The sequence below is a fragment of the Periplaneta americana genome, chromosome 12 (assembly GCF_040183065.1).
Source record: "Periplaneta americana isolate PAMFEO1 chromosome 12, P.americana_PAMFEO1_priV1, whole genome shotgun sequence".
NCBI classification, from domain to species: domain Eukaryota; kingdom Metazoa; phylum Arthropoda; class Insecta; order Blattodea; family Blattidae; genus Periplaneta; species Periplaneta americana.
This window is the reverse complement of record NC_091128.1, coordinates 107314695-107333910: the sequence shown is the minus strand read 5'-3', so window position 1 is coordinate 107333910 and position 19216 is coordinate 107314695. Positions and strand designations below refer to the sequence as shown.

At 34.7% G+C, this 19216-nt stretch overlaps 1 protein-coding gene across 1 annotated transcript; it reads left to right on the top strand.

The window, feature by feature from the left end:
* The first annotated feature begins 163 nt into the window (after positions 1-163).
* LOC138710779 (uncharacterized) lies at positions 164-7153 on the top strand. Its single transcript, XM_069841886.1, has 7 exons — positions 164-338; positions 2292-2412; positions 2905-3006; positions 5062-5206; positions 5381-5473; positions 6110-6260; positions 6841-7153. Exons 1-7 carry the CDS (start codon positions 319-321, stop codon positions 6938-6940), a joined length of 732 nt encoding a protein of 243 aa, XP_069697987.1. The 5' UTR covers positions 164-318; the 3' UTR covers positions 6941-7153.
* Positions 7154-19216: the final 12063 nt, after the last annotated feature.

The window sequence follows — 19216 nt, the reverse complement described above, 5'->3', positions numbered from 1 at the left end:
ACTGTGGACTAAATTTGTGTTAACGGCCTAAATACACGTTATCGTGGATCACTACAGCTGTTCCAAATCATAGCAAGAATGTCTCATTTTTTGATCACACCGGTCACACACTGTTTAATCTGACGTGGGTAAATTTTAGGATCAATTACAAACTTTTCTTTTTTTTTTACATCAGGCTTGCAACAACGAAATTATATGGGAAATTTATATAATTTGTTCTGGCTATAATGTCACTCAAAAAAGCGGGAGAGTGAATTTTAATATTCATTTCATTCTGAGAGGATCCTTTCAATGTTAATTCGAGATTAGGATTTCGACATGGATAAAGGAAAGAAAATGTGAGTTCATAAATTAATTAAACTTGAATATATACGGTAAGAATATACAGATTAAATTTAGGTTTAAGTTTGGTAAGTTCCCATTAAGTAGGTGTATATGAATTGTACAAGTAGTATTTAGATTAGACTTAGGTGTAGTTTATTAAATTCATATTATTATTATTCAAACTTTTGTAATTCACACACACACACACACACATATATATATATATATATATATATGTTACCGCCACAAAACAAAACATACTTATACGTACTATAGATAGAGCAATAGCTAATTAAGGGCCATTTGAAAACAAACAACAATAATATAAGATATAAGGGAAACTGCTTAAAGTTTAAGTGATACTGGTAAATCTCCAGAAAAGTTAGACTGAAGGAGGCGTAATTTTTTTTTTTTTGTTTCACTGGTTTCTGTGAGATAGCCTACAGTGACATACCTACATGTGGTTTTAGTTTATAGTCACAAATACTTTCAACATTAAAATCGTTTGATACTTACCTGCATACTCTAATTCAATGTTGCAGCTCCCCACCCCCCTCCATTAGTTTCTAATTACCAACGAGAAGTCCAGTACCAATTATCCGTTTATCTAGAATTGCGTCCTGTTAATGCAGCTTATTATTATCTAAACTTTCTCAGAACGGTATTTGTTTTATTTTGTGGCACCAACTGTGGCCAGATGTTAGGAGACAGTAACATCTGTGATTAACTTTGTCATAACCTTCGTGTCACTTACCTATCCCCTTATATAACCTTCTTACAGTTCTCGGTTTCCTGTCACTTATCTATCCCTTCATATAACCCACTCTTACCTTGTTACATTTCTTGGCCTCATATCACTTATTTATCCCATATCTAATCTAACCTTCAACTTGCAATATTTCTTACACTACCACCACGTGCCAAATATGGTAAACCCGCGATGTCATTAAAGTAAATAAGCTTAATTATGCTCAAAATATTTCATTTATATTAACTCTTACTATCACAATTAGAATATCAAAATTTTTGACAATCAGAACATGTAGCTTACAAGGTCGCTCTTAAGGGGGAAGGGGAGTTAAGAAATAGGGTTCTTTTTGGGCTTTATTCTCAACATCTTTGTTTAAACTTAAGCTGTAGGCCTAAGACTTTTAGAGTTGGAAGAAAACCCTCATCCTATTAAAAAAAAAGTTGAAACTATTGAAACAATGCATCCACAAAGAATTAGATAAGAAGAAATAATTTTCATAATTGTAATAAAATAAAATTCCACTACGGTACAAACTCAGAAACAAAATTCAGGTGGCCCAAATTTTGTTTCTGGGTCTATATTTTTGAAGTTTATGATGATGTCCTTACAAGAGAATTTCCTCACCTCCAATTTTTTAAATCCTGTGAATGGATCTGATGAGGTACCATATAGTATTATGTAAGACTATAATCTGGAGCTCTGAGTTCTGAAAATAATTTCGAATGGGGACACTATAAACTCACTCCATCCAGAAGGGGAACTGTTTCCACCACATACTGTACTTTCTCGCAGATTCCAGTTGTGGCTAGTACACATTTCATATCACATATACTATACTTACGTTGATGTTTATAACCAAATCAGAGTTTTTTTTTACACACACCTGTTTAGATTAATGTCACTGTAATCTGACAGAAAAAATAACTTGGTGTAGTAATTACAATTTTAAAGTCACTTTTAAAACTATAGGCCTACAGGCTGTTCAGATGTAATGTCATGATATGATGGCGCCTGGTGTTCTTAAAATGACAGGAAGAAACTGAATAGATTACTCAGGGAGGGAAGGAGGAACTTGCCTTCGAAGAGCTTTGTTCACCACAAATTTTACAGCCTCTTCTTTAGCTGTACTAATTATTTTGGTCCACTGAATACTGTATTCTGTATATTTCCCACAAATAAGTATCTTCATTAGTTACATTTGAAATTTGTTTTATAGGAAGCCAGCTACATCAACTCCCGATCATTCTATGGGCGACTTAACAATGTTGAATGTCAGTACAATAAGTGTAATTTCTGATAAGTCTCATCATGGGTCAAGCAGTGTTTCCAAACTTAAGGTAATAACCATGATATTATTTGTAACTTAAGATTATAGGTTCCTAGTTATACAGTAGGCTACTTGAGTTAATGATTTATGCACATTATGAACCAGTCAGGTACTGTAACAGTGGAATAATATTATTTTCACACAATTTCAACTATTTTCATAGAATACAAAATATAATTTGCATGATCTGAACCGTGGTCTTTACAAGGCATCTTTAAGACATATAAGTATGAAGGAGTAGATTTCAGTAGAACTCAATCTGTGTTTGTTCCTATCGAACTAGTTAAATTGTATATAGACCATTGCAATTTTCTCACATAAGAACTATAGGTAAGTACTAGTATATGCAACTAACCATTTATGTTGTAACTTTTACATTTATACAATTATTATGCGTTTTTTAACTTTGGATAAAGTAATTTTATAGCATATAGTTGAAAAAATGTAAACATTATATAAAAAGCATATAACAAGCAAGTTGTTCTTCATTACTTCGTTTCAGATACAAAACAATTTGGTCTATGGACATAATATAGCTTTGTTGGCCTTGGCGACAACTAAAATACAAGAAGAGACTCTTTCAAAAGTAACAACTGAAAATATGGTGAGTTATTAATAATAACTTGAAGCAGTAAGAAATATTTTATATGTGAGGAATGTGTATACTAGGTTTTTCAGGCTACCAGTATCGGCCTTTTTTCTCGAAAACTATGCGATACTGGTTGTTCATTAAAGAAAAAAATTTATAACCAAAACCTATGTAAAGAATCAATTGGTGGTAGTACCATTTCCCCGTAGGGGTACCTGTGGTCAACTTCGAAATTTCAAATTGTCATTGAAGGTACCATTGGAAACTACTTTTAAAAAGAAACAACTTTTACTCAAACTTTTTTTCTAATTTTTCTTGTTTACTCACAAAGCAACAAAATGGTATCTTCTGAGAAATACTGTATGTTTTGTATGTACATGTAGATGCATTATATCTAAAATTAAAGAGATTACACATTTATACAGACAGATATGTGCAACAAAATAATATTTCTGACGCAGGTATTTGTGATCGTTCATGCCTTTACCTTACACTAGGAGAGCATTATACACTCTGCATTGGTGAATTAGAAGCTATTAATACTAGTCTTACCTACAAATGGCTTTTAGAGAACCTGGAGATTCATTGCCGCTCTCACATAATCCTGCCATTGGTCCCTATCCTGAGCAAGATTAATCCAGTTCCTACCATCATATCCCACCTCCCTCAAATCCATTTTTATATTATCCTCCCGTCCATGTCTTGGCCTCCCCAAAGGTCTTTTTCCTTCCGGCCTCCCAACTAACACTAATTATGTATTTCTAAATTCGACTGGTTTACAACAATTCATTTACAGAATAAATTCATAGTAGCCATATTTTGTGATTCAAAATCTGCACAACTCAGCCTATTGTTTCATTAACATCAGAAGACAGAGTAAGAGAAATCTATACCAAAATTAAGTTTATACATAAAAGAAAAAAAAAGAAAGTGCTTTATAATGGATACTTTTTCAAATATTTCATTCTGAAATAGTTGCTTTATAATGGATACCTTTTCAAAGATTTCATTGTGAGATTTTGTTTTATTCAGCAATGTTATTAACAGACTTAGGATCCGAGATAACTTAAGAATAAAATGAAGTTACAGTGCAATGAAGTACAGATGGAGTGAGGTGGCACATTGAATTTTGTTTACCTTTGCCTTAGTGTACAATCTGTTTCCTAATCAGAGGTACAGTATTCTTCCGTCTCTCCCTATGAAACAAACTCAGACCATCACAGTGCATTTTCAATTAATAGTGAACAGTTTTTCTCAAACTAGATGCAAGTATGTAAATGGTTGTTCATTGTAATGCTAACACCTTCAACGTTGCTGAGGGACATGAAAACTTGTGAGATATGTGTCCTACTTCATTTTCCACTGTCATTAGATTGTACTGTTAACAGTAGAATATAACGCAGCACATTTACGTCATTGCTTACATTCCAGTATGTCTGTCTACTATGTTTAAGGAACGCTATAGTCAAGTTGTGCGTACATTGGTTGTTAAAGTCTCGTTATTAATAAATAAAAATTATGAACGGACAATATTAACTAATAATAATAATAATAAAAAATTAGGCAGTGAAAATAAATCTTGGTGTCAAATTTTAAATAATAAAAATTTGATCCCTAATTCTCCAGGAATAACAGCAGTGGTTATCTTCAGACTAGTAACTGGATATGACTGTTGGGCAGTGCGTCTCTTCATAATAGGAATTTATACATTACCAAAATGTCTCTGCAGAGAAAAAATTCAACTAGAATTTGTAGTAAACTGCAAAACTGCCAATATTTCAGATAAAAGTGTTAATAACATCACCGAAATTTACTGGCATATTAAAAAAAAAAAAAAACCCAACTGGAGAAAATCTAATGTTGTAAGCATTTGATTAATTATATTTTCTCGGATATATTTAAAAAAAAAAATTTTCCAACAGCTATTTCAAGAGTGCAGAGTATTCGAGAAAATGCGGTATATATGCACTCGTGTATTTATGTGCATATGAACTGCATGCACATAGCCTATAAACATGTTTTTGAATGTCCCACATAATCAAAGAAGTGTTATGTATCTTTTTGTTTTAGGGCAAGAGATTAGCATTGCTAAATGATGTGGAAAAGAAACGAGACCATGTGGCAGCTCTCAAAAAGCGTATAGAGGAATCTAAATATTTTATCCAACTGAGTGAAGAACTTAAACGCAAGAAGGAAAAGTTAGGACCTGTTTTGGGTAAGTCAAATTTCAAACAGGGCTGACCTCTGGTCTAAAAGTCTACCACATTGCAGAATCTGTTCAACTAGGTCCACCTATAGACGAAATTAATTTCGCACTTATTTATTTGTACCATCATATCTTGTTATGAACCTGTAGGCTCACAAAATGAAAATTAAATTTTAATTCCAGATTTTGTCTCAGGACTACAAAATGTAGAAGTACTAAAAAATTCTTTAGACTGTGGTATGCCAACTAAGGGATTCCTTACTGAACCTGGGGCAGGTAAGTTATTATTTATTAGCAACTGCTTTTCAATGAAGGCAGTCCCAAAAGACTCAATATAATTTATTAACGAAGAAATCGCGAAGACAATAAGCAATAGCAGGAAAACAATATACAGACCGATTATTTAGTCCTGACAGCTCAGCGATGTGAAAGAGGGGAAGTAATAGGAGTAGTGGGGAGAGTTCTGGAGTAGAGATAGGAGCGAGTCAGTGAAGAATACAGTACAGCTTAGCTGTACTGGAAACATAACGCTCTACCACATGTGTGACATCCGATCACTCTGAAAGCGACAGACTAATGTGAACATCCCTTCGCGTAACTTAATGGACTCGCCTGACCCAGACGCACATTGTCGGCGACTGTCAGGACTAAATAATCATACTGTATATGTTAAACTCAGTTATATGGAGAAAGAAAATTATTATTAGCATACAATATCTGATATACTGCGTGACACAAACGCCACTTGTCAGATGGTGGAAACAATATATTTTGAAATGACTGAACAGAAAAAAAAACATTTAAGAGTTATGAGGGTTTTCCCTATGCTAGCCCAAATAAGTGGCATGTATAATATTACGATGACCTTGGTAATAGAAGTATGCTGTTCATATTTTTTATTCTTAAATTTAGATGCACTGAAAATAACTCTTAATAAGACAAGAAATATGTTGGAAGAAGCATGCAGAGCAACCCATCAGCATGAAGTATCCTACTCTGAAAGAGCACATGATGTAACAAGCATTCAGAATAACTTGGAATCTATAGTGGTAATACAAAAAAGGTAATTCTATTTTTTTATGTTACATATTATTATAGTATGATATATTTTTAGGCAGTTTGTCTTACTTCCAGCACGGAAAATATACAAGGTTCCCAATTTCGAACACCTCCAACATGTAGCAGCTATTTCCCAGCCTTTTTCTAGCACTTTGCCTGACATGACAGGACCTGCTTTCACCACGAAATATGCCGAGACTACTCTGCAAATCTTATGGTAAAATTGGAGGATTATGAGCATAATCAAATACTAAATCACAGTAATTTAATCTTACTTTAAATTACAACAAATGTTCGGTGTAGTGCTCATGTTTGATGTGTTACCGAACTCCTATAAGTGTAGCCACACTACATCAGTAAAAAAAATCATTTCTGGATTCATAATACTATCATGTGCAGACTACAGGAACCAATTACAAAACTGAATTCCAGCATTGCTATTGGTATTAGCCAGTCTTTGACCACGTGAAACTGCACATTGTGTTTCTAGACACATTTGAGAGACTAATTCACTGCCAGACAATAATTATATAATTCAATGAAAATGACAGATTTATAATATTCTTCTGTTTTGTTTATTTCAGATGTAATAATACTGCAAATGTACTCAAAGATGCTGTCATTGAAAAAGCATCACTGAAAATACTGAGGCAGAGGGCTATGAAGAAAGAAAATTGTTTGTAGACGTTATAAATGAATTTTATGTATTGGTATTTGTAATGCATGAACTCTTCTTGTATATCTCAGTTTTAACTTGTATTTTTCATGATAGACAAGCAGATATTAAATACAAAATTAATTTTTATGTAAATACATTGTAAAGTATGAATTGTATTTACTATTTCAGTAATTTGCTTGTAAGTCAATTAGAGGAAATTAAAAACATTGTTATATTTATGCAGTAGTTATTTAAGAAAATTTATTCCAGGCTGTGCCCATGTTCCAATCAGAAGTGTGACCTAATTCCCTAATTCATTGGTTCCCAAATTACATTTCGACCACCCCACATCACCTGTACTTTCTGTTGACGTGCATTATTCTAATGATTACTGCAGAACATAGCTGCAAACAATTTAATATCTACTTCATAAGTGTTAAGTATCTTTTGTCCTACTGCTGTCATAAAAATATTGCTGAGACACTAAGGCCTCATGAACTGAGAAAGTTTCTGAATTGCGCTATACTGGAGAATTAGCACGGCCACTTTGAACCGTGCCGTTACGTTTACCACCAAATTTAAGTAAATACACAATGTCACCAACATAAGAACATGACGTTGGTGTGTGGCGTAGTTGGCGGGAGAAATTTTTTCTCTCTCTGTCTACCTCCTTCGTTCTGAACATTATTGAGAGATAGCACCACTGTTAGCGACAATGTGTATTTGCGTAAATATTGCGAGTAAATTATGACGAGTGCCTTAGATGAGAGGCTCGGGACAGAAACAGTTTTGCTGTAGCGCATGCGCGGACCTCTCATGCAGTGGGAGCGTGATCCTTACTTGAATTTATTTTTGCGTGTACTTGCAGATTAAATGATTGAGATCCCTTCTTGCTCCGGTTACAGGCCTTGCATTTACGAAGGTTATGTTATGTTAGCTTAGATTAGGTTAGGTTAGCTTAGGTTAGGTTAGATTAGATTAGCTTTGGTTAGGTTAGATTAGCTTTGGTTAGGTTAGATTAGTTTTGGTTAGGTTAGCTTAGCTTTGGTTAGGTTAGGTTAGCTTTGGTTAGGTTAGCTTGATTTGATTCGTCCATGTAGTAGTTAAAATTATATAATATGACAGTTTTTGATTCGTAATATTGTTAAAAAATAATAGGCCTATAATGAAAGCGGTGAATAATTTCATGGTCCTTAAATTTTTTTTCGTAAAAGGCTAGGTATTTTTCGATAGGCCAGAAATAAAACAGCAACGCCGTCATAATTACGTACTTTACGCTTTGGCGAACATTAACCGGAAATTTACTTTCCGTCATTTTAATTGTATTCCGTGAAACACACCTTTTTTCCTGTTAATTTCCTTGTGATAACCTAGTTTATTATCTTATTACATCTTCATTTTCTTTTAATGCATTCAAAAAACCGCCGTTGTACTACATAAAACCTTGAACTAGACTAATGGAGTGAATTATTTAAGAATATAGTCGCGAATTTGACTACCACCATTTCGATTATATTTTGTTTGATACGGCTCGGTACGGCCCGGTGACTAGTGGCCAGCGAGTAGAGTCGACTATCGATATTGGTCTGCCGTGCGTATTATCCAGTTGTTCCCTGAATTGTAATATTTTTCTTTGTATAAGAACTTTAACTTGAGAGTTTAGCTGAGTGACGTAAGTATTGTGAATATGCCATTAGGAAAGTTCAGGATAACAGACAGGGTTTGGAATTGAACAGGTTACATCAGCTTCTTGTCTATGCGGATGACGTGAATATGTTAGGAGAAAATCCACAAATGGTTAGGGAAAAAACAGAAATTTTATTTGAAGCAAGTAAAGCGATTGGTTTGGAAGTAAATCCCAAAAAGACAAAATATATGATTATGTCTTGTGACCAGAATATTCTACGAAATGGAAACATAAAAATTGGAGATTTATCCTTCGAAGAGGTGGAAAAATTAAAATATCTTGAAGCAACAGTAATAAATATAAATGACACTTGGGAGGAAATTAAACGCAAAATAAATATGGGAAATGCCTGTTATTATTCGGTTGAGAAGCTTTTGTCATCTAGTCTGCTATCAAAAAATCTGAAAGTTAGAATTTATAAAACCGTTATATTACCGGTTCTTCTATATGGTTGTGAAACTTGGACTCTCACTTTGAGAGAGTAATAGAAATTAAGGGTGTTTGATAATAATGTTCTTAGGAATATATTTGGGGCTAAGAAGGATGAAGTTACAGGAGAATGGAGAAAGTTACACAATGCAAAACTGCATGCATTGTATTCTTCACCTGACATTAGGAACATTAAATCCAGACGTTTGAGATGGGCAGGACATTTAGCATGTATGGGCGAATCCAGAAATGCATATAGAGTGTTAGTTAGGAGACTGGCGGGAAAAAGACCTTTGGGGAGGCCGAGACATAGATGGGAGAATAAATATTAAAATGGATTTGAGGGAGATGGGATATGATAGAGATTGGATTAATCTTGCACAGGATAGGGACCAATGGTGGGCTTATGTGAGAGCGGCAATGAACGTGCGGGTTCCTTAAAAGCCATTTGTAAGGTAAGACGTAAGTATTGTGATACATAAGAATGAGATGCACATACTACACATAATTTAGTCAAGAAATCGACAGCACATTGCATAAATCACAGTGACAAGGCTCCTGCACAGCACGCCATTCTTCACAATAGCACTTATTAACCATTCACTGTAATGACTTCCCACTAACTATTGTGCATGTGGAGACTGTGCAACATGTCAGTACCTGCCGCATATTGGTACTGCCATGTACTGACGCAGCAGAATAAATCTTTCCCCAGCATCCTGCAGCGTGGGCACCCATTCCAAGATTTCTCTGGAAGCTTTGGTTCCCCTGTGACATCCCAACAAACAAATCATTTCATCATGGGTGTAGCTTAGAGCAGCCTCCTATGGCTCAGTCTGGACAACAAATTTGTCGATAAATTGCTCTATACGACTGCCTTCATATGAGTGAATGACGAACAGTCAAGTACCCACCATTAGTTATAAAAAAAATTGGCTGTGAAAAGTAATTAAATTAAATGTTATAGCAACTTGTATGCGAATGCATGAAAACTTAAATTTGCTAATATGTTGTTTTCAAATGGCTGGAGCTTGTTTCGGTACATTAGTTTTCGTACTTCCCAGTAGAGTCCTACTAGATCTTTCGGTCCTTTTTCCCTGGGCCCAGTCTCTGCAGTGCAACAGGTGTTCCTTGCTTGTAGCTACATGCTCTTCACACAGCAAGCATTCTGTTCCTGAAATGTTCATCTAAGCAGTCATGGCCTGTTTCCAATCTGAAAAGTGCTACTGCAGTTCTTCGTGGAAGGTGTATATTCATCAATGGTGCTTCATATTTCTTACTTAAAAGATTCCTCTTAGTCTGTTTTCTCTATTATGGTATATCTTCTGTTTTACTTCCTGCAGCCTTCTTTGTAGTGAAATCTCTTTCCCTGTTCTCTGTAGAACTTTAGAACCTTCAGGTAACACGTATGCTTGTTCATTACCAAATAGTCCCACATGAGAAGGGACCCATTACAGTATGTTATGTTTACCTTGTATACATGCTTCTGATTTTCTAGAAGATATTTGACGTAGTTTGTTCGTATCTGATTATTGTTTGTATTGCTAATATTTAAACTGCATTTGCACAAAAACTTTCAGCCATAACTTTTTATTTTTCCAGAATTATAATGGATAATTTCAATTTGTATATATGGATATGAGTGCACACATTGCAAAAACAAATTATATTAGGAGCTTGATTTTTATATTACTATTTCTTAATAAGATAATCCTTAAACTAGATTATTACTGTATAATAATACTCTTCCTGTGATTATTTATGTTGAATAAAATTATTAGATTATCAAAACCACTCTAATTAAAATTAATAATTTCTGTAAAAAAAAGTTGGAATTTTTACTTCAATATCATAATAATAGCCTACTTTTAATTAATCAGTACCGGTACTTGATTTTTTAAAGTTCACACAAAATTTCACATAATTTGTTTTTGAAATGTATACACTCATACTCAATACAAATTTTTATATATATATATATATATATATATATATATATATATATATATCCTATTTATATTTATTTATTATTTTTTTTTTGCATGGTATGTAGTAGTAAAAAAAATTATGCTCCTAGAGTTATGTCCCACACCTTAAAATATTCCTAAATGGTCAATTGTAGTCCTGCAAAATTGCATCAAATTATGGCTGCAACTTGTTGGGCATTTGCTATTTGAAATATTAACAAATTCATACCATTTTGATGTGATACATATATTTTGAGCTAAAAGAGAAAAATCTAACATTTTGACAAAGGTTTACTCTGACTTCAATTGTACCATGGAAACAGAAGTATAAGATAAACTTCGTGTCTCATGGTTTTCCACATGGTCTGTCTTTCTTCTCCATAATCTACTTAATATGCCTCAAGAGTTTCCACACAAAAGTTATAAAAATATTGTGTAAGTGGGTTATATATGAAAATAAAATAAAATACATTAAAGTGTTAAAGAAAGTACATAATGTATTTTATTACTTTAATTCATGTGTAGACTTTTCACACAATCTTCTATCAATATTTTTCTATGCATCCACGTAACAAGTAACAAGTCCCATTCAATTACATCAATTCAATGGGAATCTAAAACTATCATACCAATGCTTTCATTTGGCAGTGAAGACTGGAACATAAAAAAGTGCGACAGAAAGAAAATTTTGGTAAGTGAAATAAAATTACTAAGGACTGCTGAGTGTAAAAAAATTATTAGATGAATGTAGGATATTTTTCAGTAATTAAAAACAGAACCAGTAATAATTCGTATCAATAAATACAGACTCAATTAGCAACATGTTCAGCTGAAGAAATATAAGATCTTTGGAGAGATCCCCAAAACTCTAATAAGAGATCGTAACAGGCCACCAAATGTCTAATACATGAAAGGATGGTGATGATTTATTGGATTTATTTTACAAAGAATCTATCAGATATTAGATTATTTGGCAAAGTCTTGTATATTGGTAGGACAGATATCTGTGAGTAATTCTACACAGTTGATTGACGAATGATTATTTGACTTAATCTGCTGCATGGGAGGTTTGACTCAAAATCCATTATTGAATCCGTACTACTAATCCATGTTCTTCTAAACTAATAAGTTTTGACTTTGTCATTGCACTTTTACCAATTTTAGTTGGAGGTCTTTAAATTCTTTCCTAGTAAAATCTTGCTCCTGATCTATAATAGCCATGTAGTAGTAGTATTGGTAGTATTTTATTAATTGCAGAGGTTATTCAGCATCTAAATTCGATGTGAATAAGTGAAGACAGGTGAATTTTGCCAGGAGATGCTCTAACAGAAAAAAGGTTGCTTTACATGCCGTAAATATGACAAAGGATTCACAGATTCACCTCCCTCACAGTGGAAGCCATATTAAAGTTTTTATCACCTTTTCAAAATTCATTACTTTCAGCTGAGTTTGAACCAGAGTCATTTCGTGGTATGATTTATAGATTGCTGAAGTTAACTTATGAGGGCCGATCAAGAAAGACTGAGACTGATTTTTTTAACAGATATTTACTGAGAGGATAAAAGATATTTATTACTCTACTTCAATGTTTACATGTCTTTTTCAAAGTAGTCCCCTTCTACTTGAATGCTCTTGTAACAACATTTCTTCCAGTCCTCGCACACATGATGCAGACCATTCTTTGTCAGGTTCTTGAGAATCACCCCACATTTCTGGAATCAGTTATCACTGGTGATGAGTCATGGCTGCATCATTATGATCCACAGTGTGGAAATCACCAGGTTCGTCAACCCCAAAAAAGGCTACAGTTGTTCCATCTGCAGGGAAGGTGATGGTGGTCACGTTTTTTAACTGCAGCAATGCAGTTCCCCCTCACACTACTAGATTTGTTCCAGCACAGTTCAGAATCGATTCTGAACTGCCTGCTCATGCGCAGTAGCTCAATGTGTGTTCCAACAAGACTAGAACTAATTCTGAACCGATACTGAACTCCCAGTTATCTGTTACACCGTGCTTCAGAACTTGTTCAGAACTAGTGAAATTGATCTCGATTAGAGCAAGAACTGGGAGTTCTGAACTGCTGGCCTATGCGCAGATGGTTTAATCTGAAGTTATGGTTAAATGCTTTGAGACCAGGCAGGTTAAAATAAAAAAACAGTCCATCATGAATGATTTGGAAGGTGATACGGACATATTTTTACGAAGAATTATGTTTGGAAGATGAATATAATTTTAATACAAGAAGATACCTCTGAAGTCCGTGAGAGATTGCAAGAACCGTTTCAACAATGTAAAATCCCAAACTAGTTCTGACACCGTACTCAACTGGCGCACACATCGAAAGAAATTCGGTATTAGTTTGGAACACATTCTGAATTGCTTACTGAAACAAACCTACTGTTACAAGAGCATACCACACGTCATTATTGGCGACACCGAGGAAGCACACTGCAAAAAAACGACCACAACTTCATCGGGATGGGTGGAGACTGCATCATGACAACACACAACCTTACATTGCGAATCAAGTCATGCAATTTCTTGCTAACTGTGTACCACATCTGCCTTATAGCCCTTATCTTGCTCCCTGTGACTTTTTTATTCCTGTCACTAAAGACAAAGCTCCAGGGCATTCAATTTCAGAGCTCTGAAGCAGAGCTCAAGAAGTGTGAGGCGATTCTCAAGGATCTGACAAAAAATGGCCTGGATCATGTGTTTGAGGAATGGAAGAAACGTTATAACAAGTGCATTCAAATAGAAGGGGACTACTTCGAAAAAGATTATGTAATATTGAAATAGAGTAATAAACATCTGTAAAAAAAAATCAGTCTCAGTCTTTCTTGATCAGCCCTCGTACATAAATGAAAATGGCCTTCAAACCATGCAACATAGATTAAATCCTAACAGAAAGAAATAAGGAAGTGTGGTTCTTTTAATGAAATTAAGAATCAAACATAATTATGTACAGGATAAGCTGTTATTAGGCTGCTTGCTGAATGCCACTGCCACTTGCAATATACAGCTTAAAGAGTCTGTTTGTGAAATTACTACACTAAATGCGCGCAATGTGAAACAAATGAGAATTCTGATCCTCACCTGGGTGGCACAGCAATTGTCACACCTTTCTGAGCTGAATGGAAACTAATGTTCGCTATTAATGAAGTGCTGCTCAGAAAGAATCAAATCAAATGATGTTAGGAAAAGTAATAATCCAATTGAAAGCATATTAATTTCTCGAATTAAAAGGTGATAATACACATTGACTACTTCATAGTAGTCGTGATAATATTCAATGAGGGTGGCGAGACCTCATATAATGAATGTGTGATGTAAAAGCATATAATTATAAAGGTGGTGGTTGCACAAAGCTGCAAGCAAGCCAGAAATAATCACCACTGGTATGAACCCACGAACCTTGGACAAACAGCCAGCATGATAACTGGTAGGCCACCAAAGACAACTACTAAGAATACGAGGACATTCATAAATCCATTATCTAACACTGTTATTACAACAGCTAAGATGACTTTTAAAGTAAACATTGTGAAGAAAGTAGATAGAGATTATGCAAACAATCACCTGTCTTATTCACATGAACAGCAGGGCCAGCTTCTTTTCTTCCAGAGGGGAGCCTGTAGGCAAGCACTGCAGCCTTAGGCTTACTGTGCAACCTCCTCTATTGGGATGATTTCTGAAGTCCTTAGGACTGCTCATCAAGCACGTGATTCACTGCTTGGTGCCATCTTATCGATTCAGTCACAACATCCAGGACTGACAGAGTCCACGTGAACAGGAACGCCCCTCTGCTTCCCTCTGCAGCCTCCTCAGATCGATGGCATCTGTTCGTAATTAACGTAGATGAATCTACTGCATCCTTAACCAGAGGGACATGCCACTATCGATTCCACGACACACCAAGGCGCCATCTATCAGAGGAAGCTACACTCCCCCTGTCTACTGTAGTCCACTGATAGTAGCCCCAAGCAGCTTCTCTAGAATATGTGGAGTTCCAGAGTCTGTGGATGTCTAGAGTAGCACAATCTGTTAGTTGGCCGCCATTGTTATTCCATTTTAACACATTTAAAATAAAACTCAATTTAAGCCAGTGTCTGTGGCCCTTAAAATTAAAAATATTTGACTCTGATTTAGGCTACATTCATTTTCTATACAATTGGAATAACAATGGCTGATTTGTCGACGCAAAGGATTGTGGTACTCTGGATATCCACGGACTCTGTGCAGCTCCTGCAGACAGATGCCACCTGTAGGTGAATACTGGAACCATGTCCTCCATGTCTTCCTCGTCAACCTGTAACTAAATGATGATTAATGAAATGATGCTAATGAAGGCGAAATGGGTCCGAGGTCCAATGCCGAAAGTTACTCAGCAAATCTGCTTCAGGTGGTTGAGAAAAAACATCGGAAAAAACCTCAAACAGGATTTGAACCTGAACCCGCTCATTTCATGATCAGGCAGGCTAACTGTTATTTCACAGCAGTGGACAAGGTCAGCTCTTAAACAATTGAAATACATTTTAAGATTAATAATATAAACATTCACCGTCAGTAATCACTCTGTTCAACTTTACTGATTTAAATTAATTACCATTACAAAAAATAGCGATTACGATTTTAATAACTCTGATTTAAATAATTTCAACTTGTCACGAGGACTAGGCTCATAGCATTGAAAGATAATTATTTTACGAAATTCAGAAGTGAAGCATCAGGTATTATTCTCTTGAGAGTATAGTATACTATATCATATTTCATACATGATTAATCATTATAATATAAGATGTATGTGCAGAGACCCAAAGTATAGTATAATACACCCGCATTTGTGCCCTAACTGTAATTTGCAGAAGTTTTCCTCACGTCAGTGGCTTTTTTTAAGTGTAGAATTATATTGAACTTTGAAAATAAAACAACAAATGTCTCAGGACTCAGGAGGATATCAAAAATCATATTCTTCATTGTGTCTGTGGCCTGACTTCAATAAATAGATCTCTTGTATTACTAAACAGATTTAAAAAAATGGATTCAGTTCTGCAAGCAGTTATCTCTATAAAGAGTCTCTTCTATGCTGTCTACAATGGTCAATTCTTTTAGTCTCTTCATAGTTCTTCAAAAGTACATTCCTAGTGCTAGTTTCATACAAGACGATTTTAAATAATTTCCTACAGTACTTAACAAGATTTCTTAAAACTTTTCGTTGTTGATTACTTGTATACCGCTAATCATTAGTGTCTGAAGACTTATGTAATTTCGTAGGATGCAGAAACTTGTCTATTTGGAAAAAAAAAATGGAGTCCCTTGCAATTCTGCTTTTATTGGATCAGTAAATACACTTAATTGATGATGATATGTAATAATAATAATAATAATAATAATAATAATAATAATAATAATAATAATAATAATAATAATAATAATAATAATAATGACATAGCAACAGCAGCAGCAGTAGTAGTGTATTGGCTACACACATCAGTCAGTTCGCAGAGCTTCATCGAAACAGGTAAACAATCTCATACAGTAGTACTATATGTTACTGGTAACAAAATTTCATAAGGCTTATATGTACTTTTTTTAAAATGAGAAAACTTTTCTAAATTGGAAAATATATTCGGCCTTTTTGAATTACGTTTTGAACAAGTTTTACTGTATTAGCAAAACTGCAGGATTACAAATAGACACAGGACATAAAGGTTCTCAGTGAAAATCGAACAAACTTTGAACTTGGAGACGAGGTCATACAAGTTGACAAGTTCGTTTACTTAGGTAGTATTGTTTCTACAGCAGAGGTTTCAGATAAAATATTGAAACGAGAATATTATGAAAGCAAGAACATCCTTTTATTTGCTATCTTTCTTGTGGATGTCAAATCAATAATATCCACTAGAACTAAATTCAGACTATTTAATACGAATTTGAAACACATTTATTATTCTACAGATGTGAAACCTGTAAAGAAACTCATTCTATACATAAATAGAGGTTTGAGGTCCATTCTAGGCTTTGAAAATTAACTAACCCAGACGTTGTGACTTAAAATAAAATAGAGATCCAGAAACAGATTAGCTACAGAAAAAATGGAAGTGGTTAGGGACATATGCTGAAGCAAGATGATCAAAGCATTGTAAAGCCCTAGACAGAACCCACATGTGCAAGATGCAGGGGAAGACGCAAAAACATATGGAGAAACAGGATAAGGAAGAAGCAAGACGACATGAGAAGAGTTGAATATAAATCAAGTAGAAGGAGGTCAACAGTTCTCTTAGCGTGCATTTACCAAGACCCCTATGCTTCTATAAGTAGTGAAATAAGGAAGAACTAATATAACTTGCGTTTCTTTGAATAATCATGCAGTTTTTTTTAACTACATACCTCATAAGTTCCAATTTACCTTTAAGTTTGATTCAATGTGGACGGAAGTGGGTTGGTTGGTTGGTTGATTGGTGTACAATGCTGTTACTTGGCAATGAAGATACCTGTCATCTTGTAATCTCGTAGTACTGAACAATAATTGTAGCCTAAGGAAGAATTTCACAAACCAATAGGTCTGTGGGCAGAAGATTCTTGCCATTTTCTCTTGGATATTTCCTTTCTAAAGGTCCACATCATGTTATACACGATAACATTTAAAAGATAATAAAGTTTTTATCAATTATAAATTACAATATACCAAAACAAAGGAATTTATTAATTTAAAGAATTAAACAAACATATTTATAAAATTAGTTTATTTTTTCTGTAGTTTTAAAGAAAACAAATTTCAAGTTTTAAAGTTTGACACACAATTTAGATCATTCTTCACTGTCTTGCTCTGTTAGTACTTGTGATTGCAACTATATACAAAACAATGCAATCTTCTATGTACGTTCATGTCATGAACCTCACTGTTCTTGAAATCTCCGATGTCATTCACACTAAGAGTTCAACTCTATGTACCTACTTGTCAATGTAACTACAGGATGAAACCGAAACAGTGCCTTCGCAATGTGTTTCATTCTTGCTCTTTAAATTCTACAGTTTTTTCTTGCAATAAAGTCAAATTTCACAACTCTGCAGTCACCCACTCTGAAGCAGAAAAATGTCAGATCTGTCCACATTTGTAAGTCTGCTAGATTTTCCAAAACATACAACCACCACACACTGTATGACAGTCTACAGAAATTAAACCAAGAAGCACAAGCCATAGTGCTGGTGTTTCGTCTCTTGGCAACATCTCCAGTTATCTTGACTCCGCCTTGTGTTTTGGAGGCTTGAAACTCCCACGGATTTTCTTGTTCTTGTTTTTTGTACTCCCTGAGCTTCCAGCTTGGAATGCCTTCCAACTATTCACTCTGTTTTGTCTTGACTCCTGAAATAAATTTTTCTTATAAGCCTTGGATTGTTGTCTGTGGTTAATCTAAATCATTTATAACTGTGCTCTCCTTGCAGACCTCTTAAATGCTGAAGCCTCTGAAGGCCTACTGCTTTCTACTCTATTTTGTTCCCTTCTTTGCTCAGAGATCTCTGCAATCCTACGAGATGTTCCACAAAACATGTGCAGTCTCAATCAAGATGCTAGCCCACACAGAAGTATAGAAGGGATGAGGCACAGCTAGAAGTAATTCTGCCTGTGTCAAGATTGTGATTGTAAAAGTATGATACAGAACCCTAGTTTTATTTTCCCCCAGAACAAAACCATACTAAAGATTTTCGTAATTCCTTAGAAATAATTTAATTTTGTGCAGTTTTGAGTCCAAGAACTTCAGATCAAAGAAAAAACATGGTAACCATTAAACCACGAAGTACAATGTCTGATAAGTGTGGTCACGTTATAGTAATTTATTTTTTTAACATTTATGTCAATAAGTAAAATATTCGACTCAAAATTAGTTTGTCACTGGGAGTCAAATACATTAGGAAAATGTAAATGAGGGTGTCATAAAACTGACGCAGAAGTGTGAAATATGAGCCGGAAAAAAATCAATACATGAATTTTTTATTTTTTTATTTTTTAGTAGGTTATTTTACGACGCTCTATCAACATCTTAGGTTATTTAGCATCTGAATGAGATGAAGGTGATAATGCCAGTGAAATGAGCAAGGGGTCCAACACCGAAAGTTACCCAGCATTTGCTCGTATTGGGTTGAGGGGAAACCCCGGAAAAAACCTCAACCAGGTAACTTGCCCCGATCGGGAATCGAACCCAGGCCACCTGGTTTTG

Coding starts and splice junctions, on each gene's coding strand:
- LOC138710779 (XM_069841886.1), top strand. CDS start 319: ATGGATAAAGGAAAGAAAAT. Junction 2,413..2,904: donor GCAGTGTTTCCAAACTTAAG/GTAATAACCATG, acceptor ACTTCGTTTCAG/ATACAAAACAATTTGGTCTA. Junction 5,474..6,109: donor CCTTACTGAACCTGGGGCAG/GTAAGTTATTAT, acceptor TCTTAAATTTAG/ATGCACTGAAAATAACTCTT.